Source organism: Rhipicephalus microplus, chromosome 10, assembly GCF_043290135.1.
Source record: "Rhipicephalus microplus isolate Deutch F79 chromosome 10, USDA_Rmic, whole genome shotgun sequence".
In the NCBI taxonomy this organism is placed as follows: Eukaryota; Metazoa; Arthropoda; class Arachnida; order Ixodida; family Ixodidae; genus Rhipicephalus; species Rhipicephalus microplus.
The window spans coordinates 87,601,925-87,627,101 of record NC_134709.1 but is presented as its reverse complement, the minus strand read 5'-3'; the positions used below and the strand labels follow the sequence as shown (position 1 = coordinate 87,627,101).

At 45.7% G+C, this 25,177-nt stretch overlaps 1 protein-coding gene across 1 annotated transcript in view; it reads right to left on the bottom strand.

Moving 5' to 3' along the window:
* The window catches only part of LOC119181106 (asparagine synthetase domain-containing protein 1), an 84,031-nt gene that overhangs the window by 22,248 nt on the left and 36,606 nt on the right, over nt 1-25,177 (bottom strand). Inside the window, exons 7-11 of the mRNA XM_037432285.2 lie at nt 23,582-23,771; nt 22,616-22,650; nt 16,722-16,851; nt 3,122-3,189; nt 2,224-2,307 (exon numbers count right to left, since the gene is read on the bottom strand). Of these exons, the coding sequence (XP_037288182.2) occupies nt 2,224-2,307; nt 3,122-3,189; nt 16,722-16,851; nt 22,616-22,650; nt 23,582-23,771 (507 nt within the window). The remainder of the gene's footprint in view (nt 1-2,223; nt 2,308-3,121; nt 3,190-16,721; nt 16,852-22,615; nt 22,651-23,581; nt 23,772-25,177) is intronic.

Below are 25,177 nucleotides of genomic sequence, written 5' to 3'. Positions count from 1 at the left end.
AAAGTAGTTGCTAAATGTACTTCTAGCTAAGGTGTAAGCATTCGAGAAATCACACCGTTGTTTCGCAACTTGAAGATGGTGGAAGTGAAAGCATGTGCACAGATTAGCCTGAAATAGTCCCGTGTTAATCTGCGAGTACCGGACATTGTATGCCTAATGTGCATATATAGTAATCTTCACACTGATCATGCAGATGCAATTATTTTGAGAAGATTCAAAACAGCGGGCAGGGCAAAACAAGAAAGAAAGGAAGTATTAGCCCTATTATGAGGTGTCGTCATTTCCAGTTCCTAGTGGATCAAGGCTCATTTCTAAAAAATAATAAAGCATGTTCGCTAACAAGCTATCTCATAACCCTGATACACAGGCAAATTAAAAGAGCTTTGAAGAGAAACCCCTAAGTTTAGCGCTCAGCAGCCCCTTAACCTTGTCTTGTCCCTTGGCACGCCTATGAACAGTGACTAGTGAATCAATGTGAATTTGCTTGTTTGTTTGAAAGACATGGTGGTGATACTATTGCGGCAACATACCATTGAAATGCAAGTTAGTTCTTTTTGATAAACTCTGACTGAACTAGCCCGCGATCATGCAAGTGGAGTTTGATAGCTGAATGGCAGATGTCCAAAAGTTTTGGAACGTACACATTGTCTTGGTTAATTTGACATTGCCTCATAGAGCAATAGAAAGTTGAGTGAGTTGGTATAATAAACAGAATAGAAAGAACAGGACCACACACCTTTCCTGCGTCGTCCTGTGTGTTCAGTTCTGTTTTGTCGTCTTTCTAGGCCTTTTCATGTCACAGTTCAAAGACCTTGCATTTGGATTACACTCAAACCTCGTTATAAAAAAGTTGAAGGGAAGCCACAATTATTCTGTCGCACATGTTCAAGACCACAACTTGATTTATATGTAGGATTCAACATCCCAAAACCACCACATTGTCACGTGTTCGAGACGTGGCCGAAGATAGGAGACTGTATGTTGCAATGAAATTGTTTATTTCGGCGAACCTGTGCCTGCTGAATGGAAAGCCGTATTCCAGTAGCAGTCTTGCACTGATAGCTGCGAACGGAGCATCAGACGTCGACCAATTGACAAGCGACGAAGCATGTCGCCATTTATACCCTGGCCATCAAATATTCTAGCGTTATCGCTAGCGGCGACGTAGGTTCCTGAATAATCTGAGACGTTCCCGCAGTGGGCGTAATCTTAACAAAACGATCTACTAAAGCCTCGAAGCTTCTCAAACATCATAGGTGCGGTTTGTGCTGAACGCAGTGTAACGTGGTGATAACAAAACTTGAGGAAAGAAACGTGGCTATATGATTATGAGAGACGCCATAATTTTAGACCTTTTGGGGGTTCTTTCACGTGCACCAAAATCTGAGCACACAGGCTCCCAACATTTCTGCTTCCATCGAAAATGCAGCCGCTGCAGCCGAGATTCGATCCCTCGAGCTGCGGGTCAGCAGCCGAGTACCTTAGCCACTAGACTACTGCAGCGGGGCTCAAGAGCACAACTTCAATAACAGTTAACTACAAAGGAACTTAATGGATATCTACTACTTGTAAGAAGCATCTCTGGGTGCATTACAATAATGACCAAGACTACAAAGTGTTTTGATTGATTAATATGTGAGGTTTAATGTCCCAAAACCACCATATGATTATGAGAGACACCGTAGTGAAGGGCTCCGGAAATTTAGACCACCTGGAGTTCTCTAGCATGCACCCAAATATGAGTACATGGGCTTACAACATTTCCACCTCTATCAGAAATGCAGCCGCTGCAGCCGGGAGCAGCCGAGTACTTTAGCCACTAGACCACGACGGCGAGACTACAATGTGTTTTATGAACCTCTCTGCTATTTATGGCCTCTGAGTGTAAAGGGTGCTTTTATGGTGGTAACTACATGGCAGGTGTGAAGACCTATGTTCCTACAAATACAAAGGCATGGTACACATTTACACCAATAGGGAAGTTCAAAGTATTTTCCTTTGCAGGCGGCATCCTTACCAGAAAAGGTACATTCCTCTACCGTCTGCCAGCTGGTGTTAATGCCTTCCCAGTAATGGTCACTTCGTTCAAAGGACCTCAGAGTGCCCATGTGTTACGGAATATTAAAGTGTGTAAGCTCAGTCTGACAGCGTAACATTGCATGCAATGCCAAAAATGCACCCAATTTCAGAGACCTTGCTCATGCATAAATCGCAATGCCTCACCGATCATCCCGGCCTAGGTTCCGCTCTGCTATCCTGTTGAGATCTGAAGAAATCTCTTCAATGAGACCCTCCCAGCCAGAGTTCCTGCAGCAATAAAGAAATAGAATGAACCGTAGCACTGTAATTGAACGTAACAAATGCGATATCATTGCCTCAAAAACAATGCACACATAGCAACAATAAAAAAATAAAAACACACACAAACACAATGATGCAGGGAAGCTTGTCATCGACATCCCAACTTTATCATTGACACCCTGACTATGCCCTCTACACGACGAAAGCATCTATCTAGCTTGTTTTGCCAATTAAGCAAGTCCTGTGTTAGCTTCCCCCAGCCCCATGTATTTCCAGACACTTCTTATTCTTATCTTCCCAGCTAACTCGACCTTCCGCTCGTGGGCCTACCGTTTCTCGGAAGCTTGGCATCTTTGTGTCCTTATACCCCCAGCTATTTTTTTTTAGTGTGCATACTAGAATAAACAAATAATATACGATTCATACATCACAGGACAACATAAATTCAATGAAAAAGTGTACAAAAATATCGATGCTCACCATTGTATCAAACTGCCTCTAGATAAAAGGTTTCCATTGAATCACAAACGGATACTCGTACCAACCAATAATCTTCATGTTGCATAACTATGATTTGTATTTCAAAAACTTGCACTATGTAAGCATATGTGCCAGTTTGACTTCTTTCTTACTTTTTTTCTTTTTCATTTAAACGACACATCTGGTTTACTGACCAAGACAGCAACCAGCTTGTCAAATAGAAAGCACGTTTCTTTCCTCCCCCTTTCGTGCACATCTTTTTAGTAGATTACTGAACATGTCTCTCACAGAGTATGCCACTAGGTCAAAAAAAAAAAAATGTTCCAAAGCTGGCACGCACTTGTATTTTATCATGTGCCTTGAGTAGCCGCCCAGCTGTTCATCTGCACCCATTCCCACGAAGACCACCTGTAATGAATCCAAATAAATGTAAATTTGAGTAAATGCATCAGCTGGGGTGTATACAAAATACGACAAATTTTTTCAACTTTACTAAAACAATGTTATAGAGTTGTGACAGTGACCAGTACAGTCGCTTTGATAACACCGTCACATGGCTGTGAGGGTTGTGACAACCAAACCGGTAAAGATTGCCTCTTAACGGTGCAAAGTTTCGCCAACCCGAACAAAGCACCCCAGCAAACTGAACACTATGTGAGGGAATTTCAACACATCTTCCTTATTTCGATATACTGTATTTACCCAACTGCAATGTGCCCCCCCTCCCTCTTTGGGGGGGGGGGGGGGGGGAGAATAGACTATAGCAGTGGTTCTCAAATGGAGCTCTGATGGGGGATTCCACTGCAAGGGGTCCCCCATCAGTTCCACCCGTCCACAAGGGCCCCCGAAACATCCATGGCTGAGAACCACTGTACTATAGAATCACATGTACAAAATTCAAATTCGATACAGGCATTTAAACTGCCCCAAAAGCTGTATTTTTGTTTTGGGATCATGTAAGTCAGGTGCGCATTAGAATTAGGGGCACATTAGAATTGGCTATTGCACCGTATTTGCCAGTATCTTGCTGCCATCTTACTAGGAAGCTTGTGCAATGACATGATTGGCTGAAACCATTTTGGAGCAGGTTTTTGGAGCAACCAAAGTGTGCTTTGGAACGCAACAAAAATATTTTGGGGCAGGCTATAGCGTATTTTCGAGCAGGGAAGAAGGCTGCTGATTGGGAGAACCATAATTGCTAAATTACTAAGCAGCACTCCATAATATTCCGTGCATGTACAGCTCAGACTACTTTTCACATAACCACTCAGAGTGTACAACAGGCAATAGCTATGTATTTTCTTACTCCTGTTCACCCGCACATAGAGCTAAGTGGCTTACTGCCAACGACGCAGTGCCTGAAATGAATGACCAGTTACAATGCAGATCTGATAAACAAGGTAGCGACTGTGCTTTTCAACTGAGGTGCGCTGGCTGAAAAGAGAGAGTGAGAGAGGCGTTACGACGAACCAAGGGATGCAAAGTGATGGAAAGAAAAAGAAGAAGAAAAAAGTTCTGTTTTTTTTAGTGTGCAGTGTGAGGTAGGGTTTTATAAATGATCGAGAAGCCTAATCTATTCGGCCGCCTTCTGTGCGCATGTTCCATACCAAACAGGAGACGGTCCTCAAATGCATGGCCATGCTCCCGGCGTTAAGTGCACAGTATTGCTGTTAAACTGTTTTTTTTTTTCCAGAAAATAACCATGCCGTCATAGCGTACAGATATCGCATATGCAACCTCGATTCCACCTTAAAAGGCCCCTGAACCACACAGAGGTCGAAATTTGGTTGTGATGGGGGAAAATTGTGCACAAGCTTAAGACCAGCACAGAGCCGTGAGAACTTTTCGAAACGGTGCTGTAATAGCGAAGTTAGACGCATGTAGTTATCGGAACCCTGACGATCACTCTTTTCACTTTTTCCATTGCTACCCTTCATTGATATTGACGCGCGTATGTGCCAGTGGTGAGGACAACGAAGCAGCGCGAGTGTCTTTGGCCGAGGGCAAAAGACGAAGAAGTCGTTGCAGTCTGTTTCCTGCGATCGATAAATCGTGTCTTAAGACGATGGCTTCGATGAAAAATTGCACCGCTTCAGCTGCCGTTGCCCGTGGCAGAGCGCCTGTCTCCGCGTACCGGGTCAGGTAATCCGTGGCGACGATTATCCACCTGTTTCCAGTGGCAGACTTTGGGAAGAGGCCCAGAAAATCCATGCCAATTTGTGCAAACGGTGTCACCGGCACTTGAACAGGCTGCAGCAGGCCAGCTGGTTTGATGGATGGTGGCTTGCGGCGCTGGCAATCTAGACATGCCTGCACGTAAGTTTTGACAACTTCGGCAAGTCTTGGCCAGTAATAGTTCTGCCTTATTCTCGCCAATGTTCTTGCGTAACCCAAGTGACCAGCGGTAGGTTCGTCGTGACAGGCTTGCAGTACCTCACGGCGAAGCGAAGAAGGAACGACGAGCAAGTAGCTGCTGCCGGTGGGTGAAAAGTTCCTCTTATAAAGAACGTCATTTCGCAAGCAGTACGACGACAGCCCTCTCGCAAATAACTTCGGAACGCTATTCACTCGTCCTTTTAGGTAATCTATAAGTGGTAGCAGCTCAGCATCGCCACGCTGCTGTTGAGAAAAGGTGGCAGTGTCCACAATTCCGAGAAAGGCCGTGTCGTCATCGTCGTTGTCCGGGGATGCCGTCTCAACAGGGGACCGAGAAAGACAGTCGGCATCGGTGTGTCGTTTTCCCGACTTGTAGGCAACAGTGAAGTCAAATTCTTGGAGCCGAAGACTCCATCGTGCAAGGCGGCCAGACGGATCTTTCAAGTTAACTAACCAACAGGGAGAGTGGTGATCGCTGATAACGGTGAATGGGCGGCCGTACAAATAAGGACGAAACTTCAGGACTGCCCATACCATTGCAAGACATTCTTTTTCCGTCGTAGTGTAATTAGCTTCAGCTCGGGACAGCGTCCTGCTGGCGTAGGCGATCACGTTTTCGTTGTTGTCCTTCGACTGTACGAGCACTGCTCCAAGACCCACATTACTAGCGTCTGTATGAAGTATTGTTGGTGCGTCTTCATCGAAGTGGGCCAGCACGGGGGGTGTTTGCATTCGCTGACGAAGCTCGTGAAATGCCTGCTGTTGGTCTTCGCCCCATCTGAAGGGGGTATCTTCCCGAGTAAGCTGTGTCAATGGCCATGCGATGCGCGAAAAATTAGCAATAAACCGCCGGTAATAGGCACAGAGTCCTAAAAAACGTCGCACTGATTTTTTGTCTGATGGCGTCGGGAAGTTTGCCACGGCGGCAATTTTATCCGGGTCGGGTCGGATCCCTTGGCTGCTCACGACGTGACCGAGGAATTGAAGTTCGTGGAAGCCGAAGTGGCACTTTTCTGGTTTTAGAGTAAGACCGGCCAAGCGTATTGCTTCAAAAACTGCTTCGAGCCTTCGTAAGTGTTCCTCGAAAGTCGCCGAAAAGACAATCACGTCATTGAGGTACACCAGGCAGGTTTGCCACTTAAGTCCCGACAGAACCATGTCCATGAGACGCTGGAATGTTGCTGGCGCCGAACACAAACCGAAAGGAAGAACCTGAAATTCATAAAGTCCGTCGGGCGTAACAAAGGCAGTCTTCTCACGATCTTTCTCATCCACTTCGATTTGCCAGTAGCCGCTTTTTAAGTCCATAGACGAAAAGTAGCGTGCGTTTCGTAGTCTATCCAATGAATCATCAATACGCGGCAGAGGGTAGACGTCCTTCTTTGTGATCTGATTAAGCTTACGGTAGTCGACGCAGAAACGCAAGCTACCGTCCTTCTTTTTGACGAGTACTACAGGTGATGCCCAAGGACTGTTAGACGGCCGAATAACACCATCTTCTAGCACCGTTTTCACCTGTTTTTGAATTACCTCACGCTCTTTTGGGGCGACTCGATAAGGATTTTGCCGGATGGGTCTGGCATCAGAATCCGTGATGATGCGGTGTTTCGTCAGTGCCGTTTGACCAACTCTTGATGTGGATGAGAAGCAGCCGTGGAACTTGTTGATCAGCGTGAGAAGGCGGTCTCGCTCAATGGGAGATAACATTCGATCAACATCTACAGGTGTCGGTGTAGTGATAGTAGACGTTGCTGCTTCCTCCACTAAATGACAATCTTCTGTTTGCGAGAGTTCGTCAAAATAGGCAATAGCCGTGCCTTTAACTATGTGTCGGCGTTCTCTGCTGAAATTTGTCAATAGCAGTTCAGCGCATCCGTCAACAACAGTGATGACAGCCCTGGCAACAGAAATGCCGCTAGTGAATGCGAGCTCCTTGATGTGTTCAGCGATGCCAGTCCCATTTTGTAATTTGTCACAGTGCACGGATACGAGAGAACAACTTCGTGGCGGCAGTATGACGTCGTCATCGGCAATACGGAAGCGAGGTGGCTGGTGTTTCTCATCTGTAGCAGTCTCCGGGCTTACAGTGAACGTTACGCTTCTGTCACGGATGTCAATCACAGCCCCGTATTCGCGCAAAAAATTCATTCCCAATATGAGCTGTTTACAGCACTCGTGGAGAATGACGAGGGTGGCGACAAAGGTGGAACCAGCAATGAAGAGTCGGGCCGTGCACTTTCCAACCGGTGTCATCAACTGACCTCCTGCAGTTCTTATATTGGGTCCCTGCCATGGCATTTTCACCTTCTTAATACCCGTGCCACATGGGCAGAAAAAATGGCATTTACGCCCGAATTCTTTCAGATTTATTGCCATTCGCGCGGTGCCACACGGGCGAACAAAATGGCATTCATCCGAATGCCATTCGAATGCCATTCGCCACCAACTGCCTTCGCCAGAACTCAGTTGACTGAGAAATGCCTACTCTCGACGACACAGCTCGCGAAGTGCGATTTACCTGAAAGTATATAAAAGAAATCATATTGAGCTAAAAATGAAATTTCCCGTCTTTTATTTGCACTAAAGTCTTAAAAAGGTGCTTTGAACGTTATACAAAGAAAATAAAGTATTGATAATGAAACGCTTGTCAATTTTAGTGTCTATTTACGCTGTGGATCTGACTAGTGTTGGCTTAGGTTGCTACGGTCGGCTGCAACGTTGTAAAACAAAGCAAGAAACTAAAACTTAGGACAGCGTAATACGCTTATTTCTACATTTGATGATTATCTGATGTGTTTGAAGCTTGTAAGTGCTTCTTAATTTTTTTATTGCTATTCACTCAATGCTCACTTGGAAGGTGCTGTGATCGACATCATCAAGTCAAATGTCATTCGCTTTGGACGTGTAGCAGCGCTGGCGAAACGAATGTCATTCGGGAACTGAAGGCCGTCGCCACCAAATGTCATTTTCTATGCCCGTGTGGCACGGGTATTAGTCTTTCGGCTAGCTGTAGGCTTATTATAGAAAAGTGGGAGCCAGTGTCCACAAGTGCCGTCACTTGGTGGCCGTCAATGTGAACGACAAGGTCAGCGCTGATAATGTCGGTTACGTCGGCAGTTGTCTCATTCGTCGAATTAGTCGTTGCTGTCGTCTTCTTCGGTATCGATGGCTTCGAGCTGTCATTTGTCTGCAATGGGGGCTGTTCGGAATTTCGAATATTGGCAACCCCACCCCCCGAGGTCGCTGCGTCTAGTTTCCCCGTCGCGGGCTAGGGGACCTGCCCCTGGTGACGTCGGCAAAACTGCGAAGATTAGGTGAACTGGGCCGCGCAGGAGATGGAGAACGTGATCTGGGCATTACTGGATTCTGCGGTGGTGTGTTCACAGGGGGGTAGTTGTACATGCGTTGATCGTCGTACGCAATGTAATCAGGGTAGCGAGGAAATCTCGAGTACTGAGCGTCGCGATAACGGCAAACTCTGTAGACGTACCCAGCACCTCCACCAGTGTGACGACGCGAGATTGACGAGCACACAAAGCGCCTCAAACAAATACGATTTATCGATCGCAGGAAACAGACTGCAACGACTTCTTCGTCTTTTGCCCTCGGCCAAAGACACTCGCGCTGCTTCGTTGTCCTCACCACTGGCACATACGCGCGTCAATATCCTCTCCCAAAGCCACTTTGCCCTCTTGCCGAACATCCCTCCAAATCTCACGCGGCATACGTCAACACTGATGCACTGGTCGAAACGCCATCTACTTTTGCTTGCTGGAACCGCCACTGCCGTTTCGTTCTGGCCTTTGTTTATACAAATTGTATAGACTCTGTGTTGTGCACACGCCTTCGAAAAATCGCCAACAAGATGGATCCGTACGGTGACACGCATAGGTAACAAGTGTCACATCTTTTCGTTTTTCGGTCGGTGCTCTTGCAGCCAAGCACCACACACAGATGAACGAAAACCATCGCAAAACACTCGACTTTAGTTTGTGCAGTTGTGTTAAGGGCCACAGTAGCTGATTCGAGAGTAGGTGCACACACGTGGACAAAACGACAAACAACAAGCAGCGCAGACAGCTGCTTGCAGACTAACCTAAAGTTGTGGGCTTTCGTTCGACCAACCACAGCATATTTATACTGTGCATCCGAGATATTCGTACTGCGCGTCACACAGAGGCTCCAAAGGCCCGGAAAGAAGGTGGGATTGTTTCTTGGCATTTGTGGCATGCTGGCAGCAAGTAGTGCTGCCAGGTGTAGAATAATTAATCACGAGGACATTCTGCACAAAATGCGCCTGTTTACTGAAATGTTAAAAAAAACGGAGGTGGAGGCCCTGGAAAGTGCCGAAGTACACTTTCCAGCTTGCATGGCATTCTATATATCTGAAGGCGAGTAAAAATACCGTTCTGTATAAACATGCGAATTTTTATACTTTTAAAAGGTATTTTAAAAGGATAACTTGCGAGTTCGATATACCCGAAAATTCTACTATATATGTGGGTTCGATATAACCGTGTTCAACTGTATTTTACGAAGATCGGGTTGTCTACTGTTAAAAGTCCTAGCTTGCTTTGCAAAAACAAGGAACATAAAGTAGCAAAAAAGTATTTTTTAGGCATTCTTCAGTGTGAAAACACATAAGCTTGAAAAACCATTTCGTGCTATCATGTCGGAAAATGCCACATGGCAAAAGTGTGTTCGCAGTTTTTTCATAAATACATGTGACATGCAGGGGGTGTTCCCTTCATATCAACCTTGAGGCAGAGCCCAGATATACTCGCTCTTATAAGTGAATGCTTTCCTACACATTATCTGCAACCCCTGGGCTTTATGAATGTGGATATAAACATAGGCACACTGGCGCACTTTCATTCTGATCACATCAAAATGCAAAGTTCGCAGCTGAACTCAAGTTCAGCTGCGTGACACCCCATCCACTAAGCTACTAGTATTACAATGGGTGCACATGTTGCTTAAACCAGTTGCCGAAAATGCTTCCGCTTCGTACATCTTTGTGACAACTTTGGACGCGGCTGAACAATGGGACCACGGGTGCTTGCACAATTAGGGAAGTGATGTACACTGCGTGTACCATTTTGGCCTGCACCAGCGACATGGCGCCAGAGTAAGTGAGATTGGTTGGAAGCTGTGGATAAAGAGGTTCCACGGTGGATTTCCCAGTGACGAACTACGTAGGTCCAATTTTATATGAAGGCTTCCCGATAGAGTTTTTTATAAATACATTATAAATATAATAGAGGGAACTCTGGTGCTAGTGCCTATAGGAGCTGCAACACACGGCGCTCCAGCAAGCACAAGAATAATGGGTAGTACAAAAATTTGTCTAATTGATGTACAGTCGAGCCCGCTTATAACGGACCTTAGCCTGACGCGGCATCCGTTCGCTGTATCCCAAAGTTCGTAGTAAATGAAACACAGCTTTTCAAAAAATTGCAAGTGAAAACACAAACTTTTTTGCCTCGAATAATCCCTGATGCACGTGTTTCGAAGAGCAGAAGCGACAAGGGCGGCCTCGAGTTCATTTAAAACGGCAGGGTGCTCGTTCGCCGAGGCCTGTGGCATAAGCTGCTTGAGGCACTGGCTCTAAAGTTTAGTCGTTCTCGCAACCCGATTCCTCCAAACCGCTCTCGCCTCGTACTTCATTCACAATGCCCTAATACAAGCACGGTTCCACAGTGTCACCATCCCCATTGGCCAGGATTAAACCATCGCAACAGATGTCCCACCCACTCTTCCCGGTCGGAGTCGACGACGGGCTGCCACAAAACGCTGCCGGAGTGATCCTGTTCGGAAGCTTCGGGCCTGACTTCGGGCTCATCGAGCCCGGCATCGGGCCCGACGTCGACGAAGTCGCCCTCCCGAAAACAGTTTCGCGCGCACGTAGTCGTCACCGCCGCCCACGACATATTCACCATCTCCACAGCTGAATACCGGGACCCCTGAAGCGGCAAGTTGGCTGCCAGGTGGCCAACAGCTATGAGCAACCGCTCTGCAACGTGGCACATAACGCGCGGATTACGCTAAAACCAAACGATCACACTTTCGGCCAAACGGTCAACGTTTTGTTGAGCGGCAGGAAAAGCATGCAAGTCCTCCCGTCTGCCATCCTGACCCCACACGCACACCAAGAGCGAGCATGACGCGCACACATACCAGAACGCATGGAACAGCTCTGGGCTCGTTTCTAGTCAAAAAACGAAACTAATTCGAGCCAGCATAGCTGGTGTCGCAAAGGGTGGAGACGGGCGAAGGTGTTGTGATCAAGAGAGGAGAGCGAATCTGCAAGAGAAGAAGGGCAAAGAGTTACGATAGAGTGAAGAGAAAGGAGGATGCGGCGGGAGGGCAACCTTGAAAACCAAAACACATGGGAAGGAGGCAGGTTCGGTAGCTTGCTTTAAAGGTCCGTGAAACGTGCACGTAGAAAAACTTGAAAGAGTGCCTACACGCGCAGAAGTCAAAGCACGGTTGGATGGATGCGCCCGGAAGTGTTCGAAGAATCGGTGGCTGTGGTCGAAAAATCGTTTCGTAGTGCCGGCGGGTTTGCGTGGCCTCACCAACTTCAATATTTCGCGATTCAATCCGCGCAAATTAACAGCCGTTCTCGTGCTGCTGCACGGGTGCGGAGGGCATGCTGAGCCGATTGAGTGCTAAGTGAGGGAGGGCAAATCCTAAACCAAAAACGAATTGCAAATTATCAGAGTTGGTGGGGTAGCGTACGTGCGTGCACTAGACGAAGATTATCAGATACAGTTGGTGGCTGACGATGTTAGCAAATCGTCTGGTCACTCCAGGCTGGCAATGCCAACGACAGTACCAGCGATCAAAGACAGGGTAGATGGCCCACCAGTCTTCAGTGGCAGTGTGAAAACACGGGCCGTGTCTGGCGGTGCGGGGTGCTCAGAGTAGCGGGGGGACAAATGACAGAGGGGTGCGTAACAAAAATCGGCCGGGGAGAGTGGCAACTAGAGGGGCACAAAGTCAGCATCGGCGTTTAAGGGGAGACGCTCCTCGAAAAAGTTTTTTTTTTATTTCTAGTAATAGAGACTTGAAAAGTTTGTTATTAGTATAGTTTTTCATGCAGATTTCAAATATGCAATCATTTTTTGTGTAGCTGCTATAATTATTGAGTTATGCCATAAACAATAGCAAAAAGTTACATTTTTTGCGGGCACTCTTTTATGTACTAAACTTTCAGTAAAAGCACTGTGTCTGATCTTATTTGACTCTTGGTAGATTGAAAAGTGCAAATATCTATATAGATATGTCACAGAAATATTGGAACCAAGAAAAAAAAATTGTATTAAATGACTTATTATTTTCAATCTCCCTTGAAACAATAAGCTAATATTTTCACAACTAATGCTGGTAGGCATTGCAATTTAGAGTAGATATTTGCATTCTGCATGTGTTGAAGAATATGTGTGCCAAGTTTCGTTACTATACAATGAATATAAGTTTCTAAAAGGCTGCCCGGAAAACGTGAAACTGTCAGAAAAAATGAAAATGAGAAAAACAAGTTTGAAAGTTCGCAAAGTTGGCATTTATTAGGAAATAATTCATTTTGCATCAAATTGGGGCACAATGAAAAGTACCTTGCCTTGAATGCACTGCAAGTGTCTAGAAGTCCCCTGCACCATAGCTTGGTCCTTCACGGCTCTTGCGGTCAGTGTCCTCAACACGAGCTCTCTTCGCTGTGTTGCGACGGTGTGCCCTCGCTTCTGCAGTTTGCTTCAGGTTCATCTTCCTGATGCGCATGACGTCACAGTGGTCACCATGTGTGGCCAGACCTTGTGAGGGGAGAATTCCAATGCCTTCGAGCACTTCTTCAAAGCCCCTGCGGCCTTTGTTGTACCAGAGTACAGCAAGAGCGGTGGCTGTCTCCACAGTTGTTCTGGAGGCGAACTTTGTTTTTGGACATAGCAGCCATATCTTGCTGTTCAGCGATTCGGCTGCATTCTGTGTCTTGCCATGAAGGCACCGAATAAGGAGTTTCTCCTCTGTAAGGCGCTTGTAGATAGGCATAATTGCCAATCCTTGAGCCTTCGTCAACAGTGGGGTGTGGCGTGGTGCAGGCTCCCCCAGTGCTTCCGCACGCTTGTGCTTGCACCCCGAATTTGGTCCCGCGGGGCGAAAGTTGTGGCTACTGCCACCATCACTGGAGCAGCAATGAAAATACGATGCCCATATGGCAGTGTACATATTTCGGACACTGTCCTTGTTGCTCGTGATGGCGATCTTGTAATATGTTTGTAGTTTTATTATTGTCGCATCTTTCAGTTTTTCGCCTCGTGGCAGTGGCGTTGCCAATTTCCGTAGGGCAGTTCCCAAGCGCTTTGCAACGTGGTTCGTGCACTCTTCTTTGTCAATGGGGGTGTCACAGTATACATTTGCCTCACAGACTGCAGTGTAGGCCTTGCTGTCATATCACTTAGGAAGCTGGTGAATCGCAATCGCAGTGGAGTTTCATAAGACAAGGTCCTCTGCCATATATTGACAGCTGCCGCAGGTTCCATTGCATGGGATGAGCAGTCAGTGTTTTTTTGGCAAACTGGAAGATGAAAAGCTCGCCATATCTCTTCATCCTCCCCAAGGTCCCTGTGTATACTGCAAGCATGGCAGTAGTTCGAAAGAACTTCAAAATCGAGGCAGAGCCCCGTGTCCAGGGACACGACTGTGCCCACTCCATTGTGGCTTTTATGACCTCTTTTCTGCCAGGTGCCATCAAACATGACTGACACATCTCTGCCGCCGACTGCGTCCTTCGTGATGTTTCGTGCCTGGTGCAAGTTTTTGCTCACTGCCGTCATTGCCGCACCATGGAGCTTCTTGCAAATGCCGTTAAATGTCTTGTGATGCATCAAGCTCGGAAGACCGAGAATCGCACAAAATCGTGAAAGGTGAAAGTTGGTCGTGGCCTGCGCCTATAGCGCGTGCTGCCAGAACTGCCTTCACGTTTACAGCAAAGCTGTCACGCGAGCTGCCGCTGTCAAAACGAGCGCTCGTTCCTTGGTCCCCGGCCGAAGCAGTACGTCTCGACGTGTGCGTGAACGAAAGTGCAGATTCAGGGCAATCAGAATTTTGACAGCACAGTTCGAGGAATGCCGAAAGTCCTTTGCGCTTTCCAGCTGCCTCTCGCACGCCGAGCTTCCGTTCGCGGCAGGTTGGGCATTGCGCACCCGCCACAAGTGCCGTCAGCGCATCGATTTCGCAAAGCAGCATGTTCGCAGTAGCAGCATCTACCGGTCTACGTTCACTCTCGAAGAATCCAATCTTCCTTTGGGATGCACTGACGAATTCCACGGCAGCGGCTATTTCACAACCACTGTCGCAGGGTTCGGTGACGGTGTTAGGCCTATCCGAAGTCGGAGCGTCGGGGCGTTGGTCGGGGGCGACATCGTCGTTCGCTGTTGCTTTGCGAAGCGTCCGACGCCGTTTCCCTCGATACTTGTGGCGAGTTCTGAACTTTCGATTATCTGAACTGCACTTCTTCGGGCTTGCCATGACGCAAAAATGCAGAGAAACGCAGAAAAACTCGATCGCGACGTCCGAGGCTTCGCTCTTTTGCCGGAGAGATAGGAGGGGGAGGAGCGTGGAGCGCACCGCCGTCCAATGGCGGCCTCGCGCTGTGTGCCGCGATATTCAAAACGCGTGACGTACGCGTTGTTTTTCTCGTTTTTTGTTTATTCTGCGTGAAGGCACGAGACTGGCTACTAGTAGATTATGAAGGATACGGCCTTCGCAGCATGCGTGCACGATTGCAAATGGCGGCCAACGCGTCGTTTTCGCGACTTTCGTGCATTTCTCGCGTCACCGCTGCCCACTTGGAAGCATTTTTTGATAATTTCTCGTGCGAATTTCAGCTTGATATTTTCAGAAGTAATAGATTATAGTCCAAGGATGCCAATACAGCCGGAAAAAAAAAAGCGAAAATTTTCCGGAAAGCCGCGACTTTTCGACCCGCGTCTCCCCTTGACAATAAGAATGTATGGGCACCTCGCCGATGCCTTATCAGTAGTCGAAATGAAATTGGTTTCCCGGGAAGTCGGCAGAGCGCCGACTACGTTCGCTGTAACCGATCAGCGGCGCTCGGACACGTTCGTTGTAAGTGCGATTTTGTGCCATTGAACCAATGTATATTTTCACGGTCACGCGGATATCGTTCGTTTTAAGCGAAAGTTTGTTTTAAATGGGGCCGTTGTATGTAGGCTCGCCTGTACTTTCAGCTCTGTTAGGCTTTGCGTGGCTTGGAACTGCTTTATCACGAAACGACGATCGGCAAATAATAAGCAGTTCCACTTTGCAACTTTAACTCTTTTGGCCTCACCGTTTCAAACAGGGTCCTGAATTTTACAACGATCTGTTCTTTTATTCCTATACTCCGTTTCATACATCAGGTGCAACGCTGTGAAGGGTAGGCAAGTAGTCCGTAAAGAAAACACGAAGTGTTGCTCCGCGCGGTTTCGTAGCCGAGTGGTCTGACGCGTCGCTCCGGAGAGTTCACCGTAGTTTTGAAGTGCATGGGTTCGAATTCACGTGGTGCCATTTTTTTTAAATAATTTTTGGCGAGTTCAATTTGAATTCTTGTTTTTTTTTCAGTAACTTCAACTTACTTGCACGCGGAAGTGAACTGCACGTATTTATTCATTTGTAGCATACCGTGTTTCCTTGTGAGGGCCGGAACCTGCTGAGCTGGCACCGAGGTTTGACCAGCATGGCGATTTTGTCGCGATTATACCGCATTGTCTGTTTACCTCGTTGATGTGAGCGAGTACTGCGTGTAAGATGACGTTAATTCATTGATTAGGTAGCACAGCAGCTCCAATGAGGCTGGGTTAACGACAGGTGCATTTTTTCGAAGCTGCCACAACAAGTAAAAAAAAAAAACGACGGCACGGGTCGCGCGGAGAGCGAAAACCTGATACGAAAGCGACAAACATAAATTACCAACTCGCATATTTGGATTGTTTATCCGACAACACAGGCGTTTGTTTTTTAACCTGATGACAAATATGTATGCTTAGAAGTTTCCCGAGAAGCATTTATTGATTCTCGTACACCCCAAGCGACGCACTACTTTTTAGTCGCGGCAGTACACAGCGCAAACAAGAGCGCTAGCTTTGACAGCGTTGCACATGATGTATGAAACGGAGTATAACAGAACCAAAGCACAGCAATAAACAATGCCACAAGTGCACTTGAGGACTAGGCAAATTCGTGTACTACCCATCCTTCCCATGGTAGCTGAACAATCGCAGTGCCAGAGCCCCCTCCAGTTAATTTGAGAAAACTCTTCAGCAAGGGTTCTAAAGCATGTTGGTGCCAGGGAACCCTGCTAAGCTACCTTAAGTGCCAAAGAACCCATGCAAGAATAATGGAGGTTCCCTAGATCGATCACACACCTCGGGATCGCAATCTAAGTGAAGTGAGTGGGCGAGTGTAAAACCAGGAAAAACTTATCAGGTGCAGGGGAGCCTCGAGAAGGGACCTGTCAATACGGAACCCACTTTGGGAACCCCTGCTCTATAGGCTTTCCATCTTACCCTCGCTGGGCTTGTGTATGGGTTGCCAGAGATCTTTCCACTGCCACGAGCAGCAAACCAGAGGGCGCACCCGAGGCTGTCATCCAGGACGGTCTCCAGTGGGTAGATCAACTTGTGGATGTGGTAGGCACTGAGAGAGAAAAAAGCAAAATTCACAAGCTATTTAGTGGTCATGGCCCCATGCACTTCTGAGGTCTATCTTAGAGACAATGTTGGCTTAGAATCGGTGCTTTGTCAACACCTCTGATTGCCTCTAATCATATTCAATTTACCTTATTAGCCAACACCAGCCAACAGTAAACAATGTCCAACATTAGTCAGAATCATACTATGGGAGTACATACAGGCCTCAGACAAACCACATACACTCAAACATAGATAAAAGTAATAGATATAACGAGTTATCAATTGTAATAAAGTAAGAAAGCAGTAGCTTTGCCATAAATGAAGTATTACAAATAATCATTTATGACGACTTGTCGGATATAACGAAGCCTTTTTGGGGCAGGTATAAGTTTGTTATAATGAGGTTTGAGTGTATACCTTTGTTTGTTTTTTTGTGCCCCTCTGCACTGTTGATAAAATATTTATGCACATGTATTTATCGTCTTGCTATTTCACACAATCTTTTTTATAATTAAATTTGAAAGAATTCCAACTAGCCTTAGGTTAGGGAGTCAGATACATTTCTACAGCCATGATTACATTTTTGTAAATTTTTTGATGTCAGTAAATTCAATTCAACATTCATTAGGAGTTAGTTCCCTTGGACTGCTTATCAAGTCTTAACACTACACTGAAACCTCAATCATATGTTCCCATGTTGCATGACGATGCTTCTCTTAAGACCAATAAGTTGTGCCCAGGTGAAAGCCTTTTAAAAATTATGCATTAAAAACCTCAATTACCAACGCAATTTTAGTGACCCTTACTTTTTCTTGGATTTACCCTGAAAACCTGAACACACATGCATGTGCACCATGCAACGACTTTGCTAAGTTAGACGATATGCTCCAGTGGCGTCCTGCATCATGTGACGATGGAAGTAAGACTTCTTCATGCTGGGATGTGGTACTACGCAGTCCCAACTTCTATAGACCTATTCCATGTTTGTGAACAGCGGTAGGCACGGTCGACATACTGAGGCACTTGTAGTGACGTCCCGGTGCATAGGCTTCGCCCAGCTCAAGGCTCGCCACCGCCCTTTATGATCACATGACAACTGGCAAGGTAGGTGCAAAGCTACCTCTGAGCACAGCACGTCAGAGGGGAGTATCCTGACGACTTGACTTGCCACCACCTTCAATGCAGCACAAATGCATTTCGAATGTACTGTCTTCAAAGGAGCCCTGCAACACTTCTTTAAACGTGGTCAGAAAACGCTGCCGATCGGTAATAGAGGCTCCCAAGAACCTGTGAGCCAAGTATTATAGCGCAACACACAGCCTGCAATTCACAATAAATTGTGGAAGTCAGCTAAAAACCGCTTTCTCTTTTCTCGACGAATGACGGTGGAAGCTCATAAATAACTCGTAGAAGGCCTTTTATCAGCAATTGGCTAATTTGAGCATGGCCCGCTTGGTCGTTACTGAGATCGCAGCAGGAGGCCGCGACTTGTCCACACGTAATCAAGCTGAAAAAGTTGCGTATTCAGAAAAAAAGAAAGAGAAAAAAAAGGTACTCAAGGTCACGAGGTGGGCGTGACATATTTCCTTTGCCCATGCCATCCTCCCCTTGCTTAGGTTCCACCACTTTCATCGGGACAAGAGAAGAGAAGAGAGAATGCGATTGCTACATGCGACAAATCTTAGCAACTTCGGTCGTACTAGACAAATTTTTAAAACTTTTGCGGCATTGAGTTTGTGACGCAATAAGCTCTTTTAGTGAATCCATTCCATGGTTACTTGAAAAAGAGTTTCAGGGCCCCTTAAAGTGGTGACAAGGTAGCACAAACACGTTTCAATCGCGCTGCCACGAGGCGATGGCAAGTGAAGTTCCAAGGCCTTTCTGATTATGGGGGTTAGACACAAGCGCATAAGCTCCCCAGTGGCACTCATTAGACAGTCATCGATTTCGTTTCTGCAGCAGACATTGCACAGACAAGGCGATTTTTCTCAATTGCAGTTAAAGCGCATTTCGCAAGCCAAAAAAGCCCGAGCAGCAATATATGCGATAAGAAATTTGCTATTGAGATGCAAATATTCAAGTGAAAACCACCACTGAGATGCAACCACGTGAGTGGAGCGTAGCTGGGCGAAATGTGCCGTTCCCCATTGTAAACTCCAAGTATTTCTTTCTGTGAATCAAAGAGAAACACACACGCAGCCTAATATTACATCTTATAATGCATAAAGTGCTATTTTTTATTATAAGTAGTTGTTTGAATACTAGTGACTGTGTCTTGACACCCTCTGGCTCATTCCACTAGTGGCACATATCTCGTTCTATATTTACATTCATTTTGTCAATTATATTAGGGCACTGCTGCTGACACAATACTGACATTTTAAAAGTCCTCGAACACTGACATTTAATTCCGACAAAAATTGTTTTTTGCCTTTAGTGCGTGGGTCACTTCTAAACATGCTTCAATCGTGAGTACATTCAATGTCTCCTAGGCAAGCTCGGCTGACACAGAGTTGCCTATTCCACTCTGCAAACTTCCCTTTGAGGCACTACATATCTTCCCATTTTCGGTCTGTAGAAGATTTTACCGGTTGACATGCAGCTGAAGATTTGCCAGTGATGAGACTACTCATGTGCAGACGCCTTGAGCATGCAAAAACAGTGTGATGCAATTATCTTCACATTGGAAGATAACCTACTCTTGACATCACCTTTTATAATGAAAGTGGCACATAATCCATTGCACTTCACAGGAAACAGATACAATGCACACAGGTTCCAGTCGCACATGAAGTGAACCGACATGAACTCGTAACAGAAATGTGCTCCGCCATCACTACATGACCACGATGACTCTGTGTCTGATCCGTCAGACAGGAGGACGTTGCCAACATGGTTTCATTTTGTACTCATTTCTAACATGCAGCCAACTTCTATACTTGCTTTGCCCTGTGGGGGAGCACGCGTGCCCAGCCTCCCTTTCCCTTTTTTACAGCAGCGTGAAAGAGTTGCGAAATACCAGCACGGCCGGCACTCACGATTCTCCCCTTTCCCTGCGCGCGGAACAGGTCTCTTCTCCTTCAGCGAGGAAAGGTATTATTCTCGTCAGGGAGAGGGAAACAGGGGCAGGGGACAAAACTGGCGTGCGGACGGCCGCACGGGCACTCTGACACCGGCCTTGGAAGAAGGAGATCGAATCCGCAACCCCCCTGCGAGCCGAGGACGACAATGACCAAGGAGTAAGCGTCTACCCTTGTTTTCTGAACTATCTCCTCGCGATATTTGTGCGATATTGCTAACGCCTAGCAATAAAGCGTTGTTGTTGACCTAGCCTGCTGCCTTATTCACCCGAACCCGTGTACCTGCAATGAGACTAGCTACGAATAGCGGACGTTAATTGTGCACGGTACGACTGTGTGCGGCTGAAACATTAGCTAGGCTTCTGCGTCAGCCGTACATAGGACGAACCCCCGTACAGCCCAAAAGAAAGTACATCACAGATTTGATTCGATTTTTACTAAAAAAAATGAGCATGAATGTTCGTTTACGCCTGCTTCAACTAAATGATTATTTGCCATCTTTTAAAATTATCTTAGACAAGGGTGCAACAGCCGAAATAGAATTCGGGGCAATTTTTGGAGCACTAAAATCTTAATTTGGAGCCACTTATGGGGGAAAAGACATTCAATTCTTGATAACGAAAAACCAAACTTGGAGCAGTATGAAAAAGAAGGCTTACATTTAGAAAAAAAAAACATGTACAAACCAGTCAACATCCCCTAAATCATGCAGAGTGAAGAGCACTGCTATTACAATAAAAGTAGTATTTAGAACCACCCACTCAGCAAACCTTGATAAAGCCTACAATATCATTTGCCATGCCTGTCAAATCTTCTGCCACTCTGAGGATTTGAAAGTGGATCTGCCGAGCTGCTCACCTTGAGATTCAGGAGATTCGTAAAACTGAAGAGTAGGAGTAGGAAAAAAAAAAACTAGCGCGCAGTTTTGTTTGATTTGTTTAGGACTGCAGAAATATCATATAGTGCTTCAAATGATTGCCAGTAACTCTTCTTAGACGTCGGCGATCATCTTAGTACTCACAATTATGCGGCGCAAGAGTAATTGAACAAACTGTACTGTGTCCTGTGACTATAGTGCTGACAGCCCCTTCAGGGTTCATAGCACCCGAGTGAAACAAAATTCAAGGGTTTTCAAGAACTTTCAAGGACTTAACAAGTACTTTTCAAGGACCTGCTCAGACCACCCATGTCTAACACGTGAAACCGCAGAAAATTACATCACTTCTTACAACATAAAGATTTGCACTTTATTTGGACGGTTGGCACCATAAATGCACTCAAGTCACTATGGACTGTAGTCGCTTTTGTGTTCTCAATGTGTTTCGTACTCTTCATGCGACTTTTAAGGACAGACTTCCCCATGAATGACATATCAAAGTTCTTCCCACATGGGAAAACTTTACCTGATGCGAGTTTGACGTATCAGGTGCAATCCATATCAGGTGCAATCCCTTCCCTATAAGCAACAATGCATAACCAAGACAGCTGGTATTTGCACTTTCCCGGCATAGTTCCACTATAAGCGACGCGAATGCGAATAACCGCGCACACTTGCACAGTCTCCACGAAAAAGCCAGGTTAGCTCCGTCGTTGCTGCTGTAACCACGCAAGTGCTACCACAATTATAGTCACGGTGTACTAGATGAGTAAGTACAATGTACTACAATATTGAAATACAGCTAGAGAAATGAATTGGATTAAATGGCTTGTTATCTAGAGAGCACATAGTTGCCAGGCACGCAAAAAAATCCACTAGATTATGGCTGTATGAACTTTAATGATAAAATTCAAGGACTTTTAAGGGCCTTTATTTTAATTTTAAGGACTTTTAATTTTAAGAAATATAAGGGTTTTAAAGGCCTAGAAAATGCCATTTTGAAATACTAGGCCAAGAAATTTTCAAACCGCTCCCCCCCCCCCCCCCCCCCTTTTTTTACGATCGGGTCAGATTTAGGGTATAACTTTTCAGCTTGCTTGCAAGACGCACTTGACTAGATCATGTAACAAAGGCACGTGCCCATTCGCCCAGCGACGGCATCGGACGTCTATTGCATGTGCCGCTGCTTTGGCAACTAATGTGCTTGCCGGCAACGCCAGCGTTCACAGCAAGAAGAGTTTGTTTACGGACACTAACAGCGGCATACGCTTCCAGCTTAAGTTTATGACATGCCGTAACCATGTTTACTGACTAGAAAATTCACATTTCCCGCAAAGTGTGGCTGGCTAAGGCAAAGGAATTTTGTTATGAAGCTACGTCGTCCTGTCGATGAATATCCGCTGCGGTCAGCAGACCTATGGGCATGGGGTTCTTATTTCATTTAGTGGATTGCATTTTGTGAGTGTCCTGGCCTAATGAGTATGTTTTACACTGTAGTTTAGGGTCGCATGCCTCTATCCGTGGATTAAGTGATGATGCAAACTACAGGTGACCAACCTGTAGTTTGTCACCTGTAGTTAGTCTCTCGCTAAAACTGGCACAATTAAAAAACTTTTTGGACTGGTCAGGCTTTTGGTGCAGCATGATGCAATTTCAATAATTTTCATAGTTTTGGCGCAGCTAGATGCAAAAATTAATAATAGGATCAAGTTGGTGTAATTGTCGCAGCTGCTGCACCACTGCTAAGACCACCTTCCTTGGAACAGGGCAGGTTTCATTGAAGCAAATTAAGTCAACAAGAACTGACTCACCGGTCAAACTGCAGCTCCTCTTTATTCACATCAATCTGCAAACATAATCAGAGAAATCTATTATTAGGGCAAGCTATTGTTAGGGTTGTGCATAATTTATTCTCTTCCAGCATTGTGCACTTAATTGTGCATGCCAAGATAGTCCTTCAAACGAAAAGCATGTATGAAGAAAAATGATGATTGAATCTTGCCATGCACATTATGAAGCACTTACCAATTGACCTGTGATGCAAGTATGAATAATATGTGCGAAGTTTTCAGTAAAATGAACTGAAAGGCTGGGCATTAGCTGTCCGGGCCAGCAAGTCGTTATGTTGGAGACTCGCTCTTTTCGGCATTTTTGATTTCTTAGAATGGGCATAAAAACGGAGTGGCTGGTTAGGTACCTCTCGTGAACCACTTACACGGAACAAATAACTGAAAATTTTGATAAACGCATGCCCTTGCACCAATTGCAAGGACTCCATAACCAGAACAAAAGGTCACTCGAGTAAATTTCTCGTTTTCTTCCTGTGCACTCTTTGTAACTCTAGCGGTGTAAGAAATTTCATGAGCTGTGAAACCAGAAGCGCTTGACCACCTATGAGTATTGTCACGTGGTCATGATGGCAAAGAATATGGCAGTTGGGCCATGAAAAACATTTTCGGCTAACCTGTGCCCGTGAAACAGAAACTAAAACTACAAGCAGTTCATTGATAGCGGTAAACAACGTGTCGGTCGTCGGCAATCTTATCTGCAATAAGGCATGTCGTTATTTATATGAGGGCATCAGCCATGCAGGCCTTGTCACCAGTGATTAAGTTGCAGAATGAACTCAATTCTTGGTGTTTGCGTGCTCAAGTCTTGTCAACATTGGATATCATTCTCGTCAACATTGGATATCAATGAAGCTATTTATGCATCAAATGCATTTTGATCGCATGGCATTAGACTCTATTGCAAAAAAAAAAAAAAAAGGGTGTTACTTCAACGAGGTTCCACTGGTGTTGAGGAAATGCTGCACGGAGCTCATCGACGCCAAGCTTCGCACTGAGACGGTCGGGCGCGTCGAAGGACTTGAACCACTTCTTGGTTTTGCTCTGGCTGTCAATAATGTGCACCTCGTGCTCGAAGGCCACGTTCAGCAGGTCTATAGGGCAGGACCCCGGAAGAACCCTGCAACGCAGTGGCAAAACACGTCAGGATCAAAGGCGTGGTTTGTGTCTGCAGCTTGATAGAGGAAGAATTTGTTGAATCGCCCTTATACTAGTAACTAATGTTATAAGTAATTGCAGAAAGTTGATTTGCCGAAAAGGTAATATGATCATGGGGAACATAGTATAATGGAGGGTTGCGAAAATTTCGAACACCCGAGGTCCTTTAACATGCACCTAAACCGAAATGTCGCACACGTGCCTCTAGCATTTCTGCCCCCACAAAAAATGCGCCTGTCCCATCCAGGATTGAACTCACAATCTTTGAGTCACCAAAAAAGCCCCGTAACCACCGTACTACTGTGGCATCAGTAATTATTTTGGAATTGCAAAGCACAACTATCCATCAATTACACACTAGTAAACTGGCTAGTATTTGTTAACTAATGGCTGATAGATTGGCAGCATTTCACACTATCCCGTTATAAATAAAGGGGTACTTGCATTACTATGGATGCTTTAATACCTGCACTTTGGGAAAATATAAGATTTATGCATAGCTGAGTCACACAGTTGCAAAAAAATATTAATAATAATAATAAAAAGCAGATGCTCACTATTTCTTGTCTCAGCTTCAATTTTCGCTCAATTCCCACGAACACATTCAGTGCCAACATGAAAACAGCAGCCCTGACTCTACAGTACAGTAAATCATGGCTAATACAAACTTTGGGGATGACACGAATTTTTCTGTGGGCCCAGCCAAGGCTCGTTAGCCTACAGTGACTTGGAGTATGATTACTGTGAACTAATTTCAACTCACAACAGTTGATACAAACATGAGCTGCCCTGCAGATAAGAACAGGCATTGCAGAAGCGCGGTTACAGAAGTCACGGCATTCTTGCACGAAAGTGAGGGACTCAAAGGCGGGCATACAGACACGCAGACATAAGACAAAAACAGCCAAACTGCCTTTGGAACCAAAGAAATGTTTCGCATTTAGAACACGAAGGCAATGCAATCAAACTGCAGGAAGCACAGCATGGAAAAACAATTCCAATGATGAGCCCATGCCAACGCAACAGCATTATTCTGTATACAATAAAATCACGTTAATTTAAACCAATTAATTCGTAAAATCAGACTATTTCAATCTGTTCCCTTGCTCCTGCAAACTTATGTATTGTTTAATAGCATCAAACTCTCGTTAATTCGGTCATATTTGAGATGAAAACGAGTCAATTTGGAGGATCCCTAGGGCGTAACAAGCACAAAACGCCGCTAACGTGTGAGGCAATGGAGTGAAAGCAGCATCTGTTAACTGAAGCAGCTACGGGCCCTCAGAAGGACATGGTCGACATTCACAGTCTGAGCACAGTCACCCTGTTAGCAACCAAGGCTTCGGCGGTTGCAGCAAGTTTGTCCTG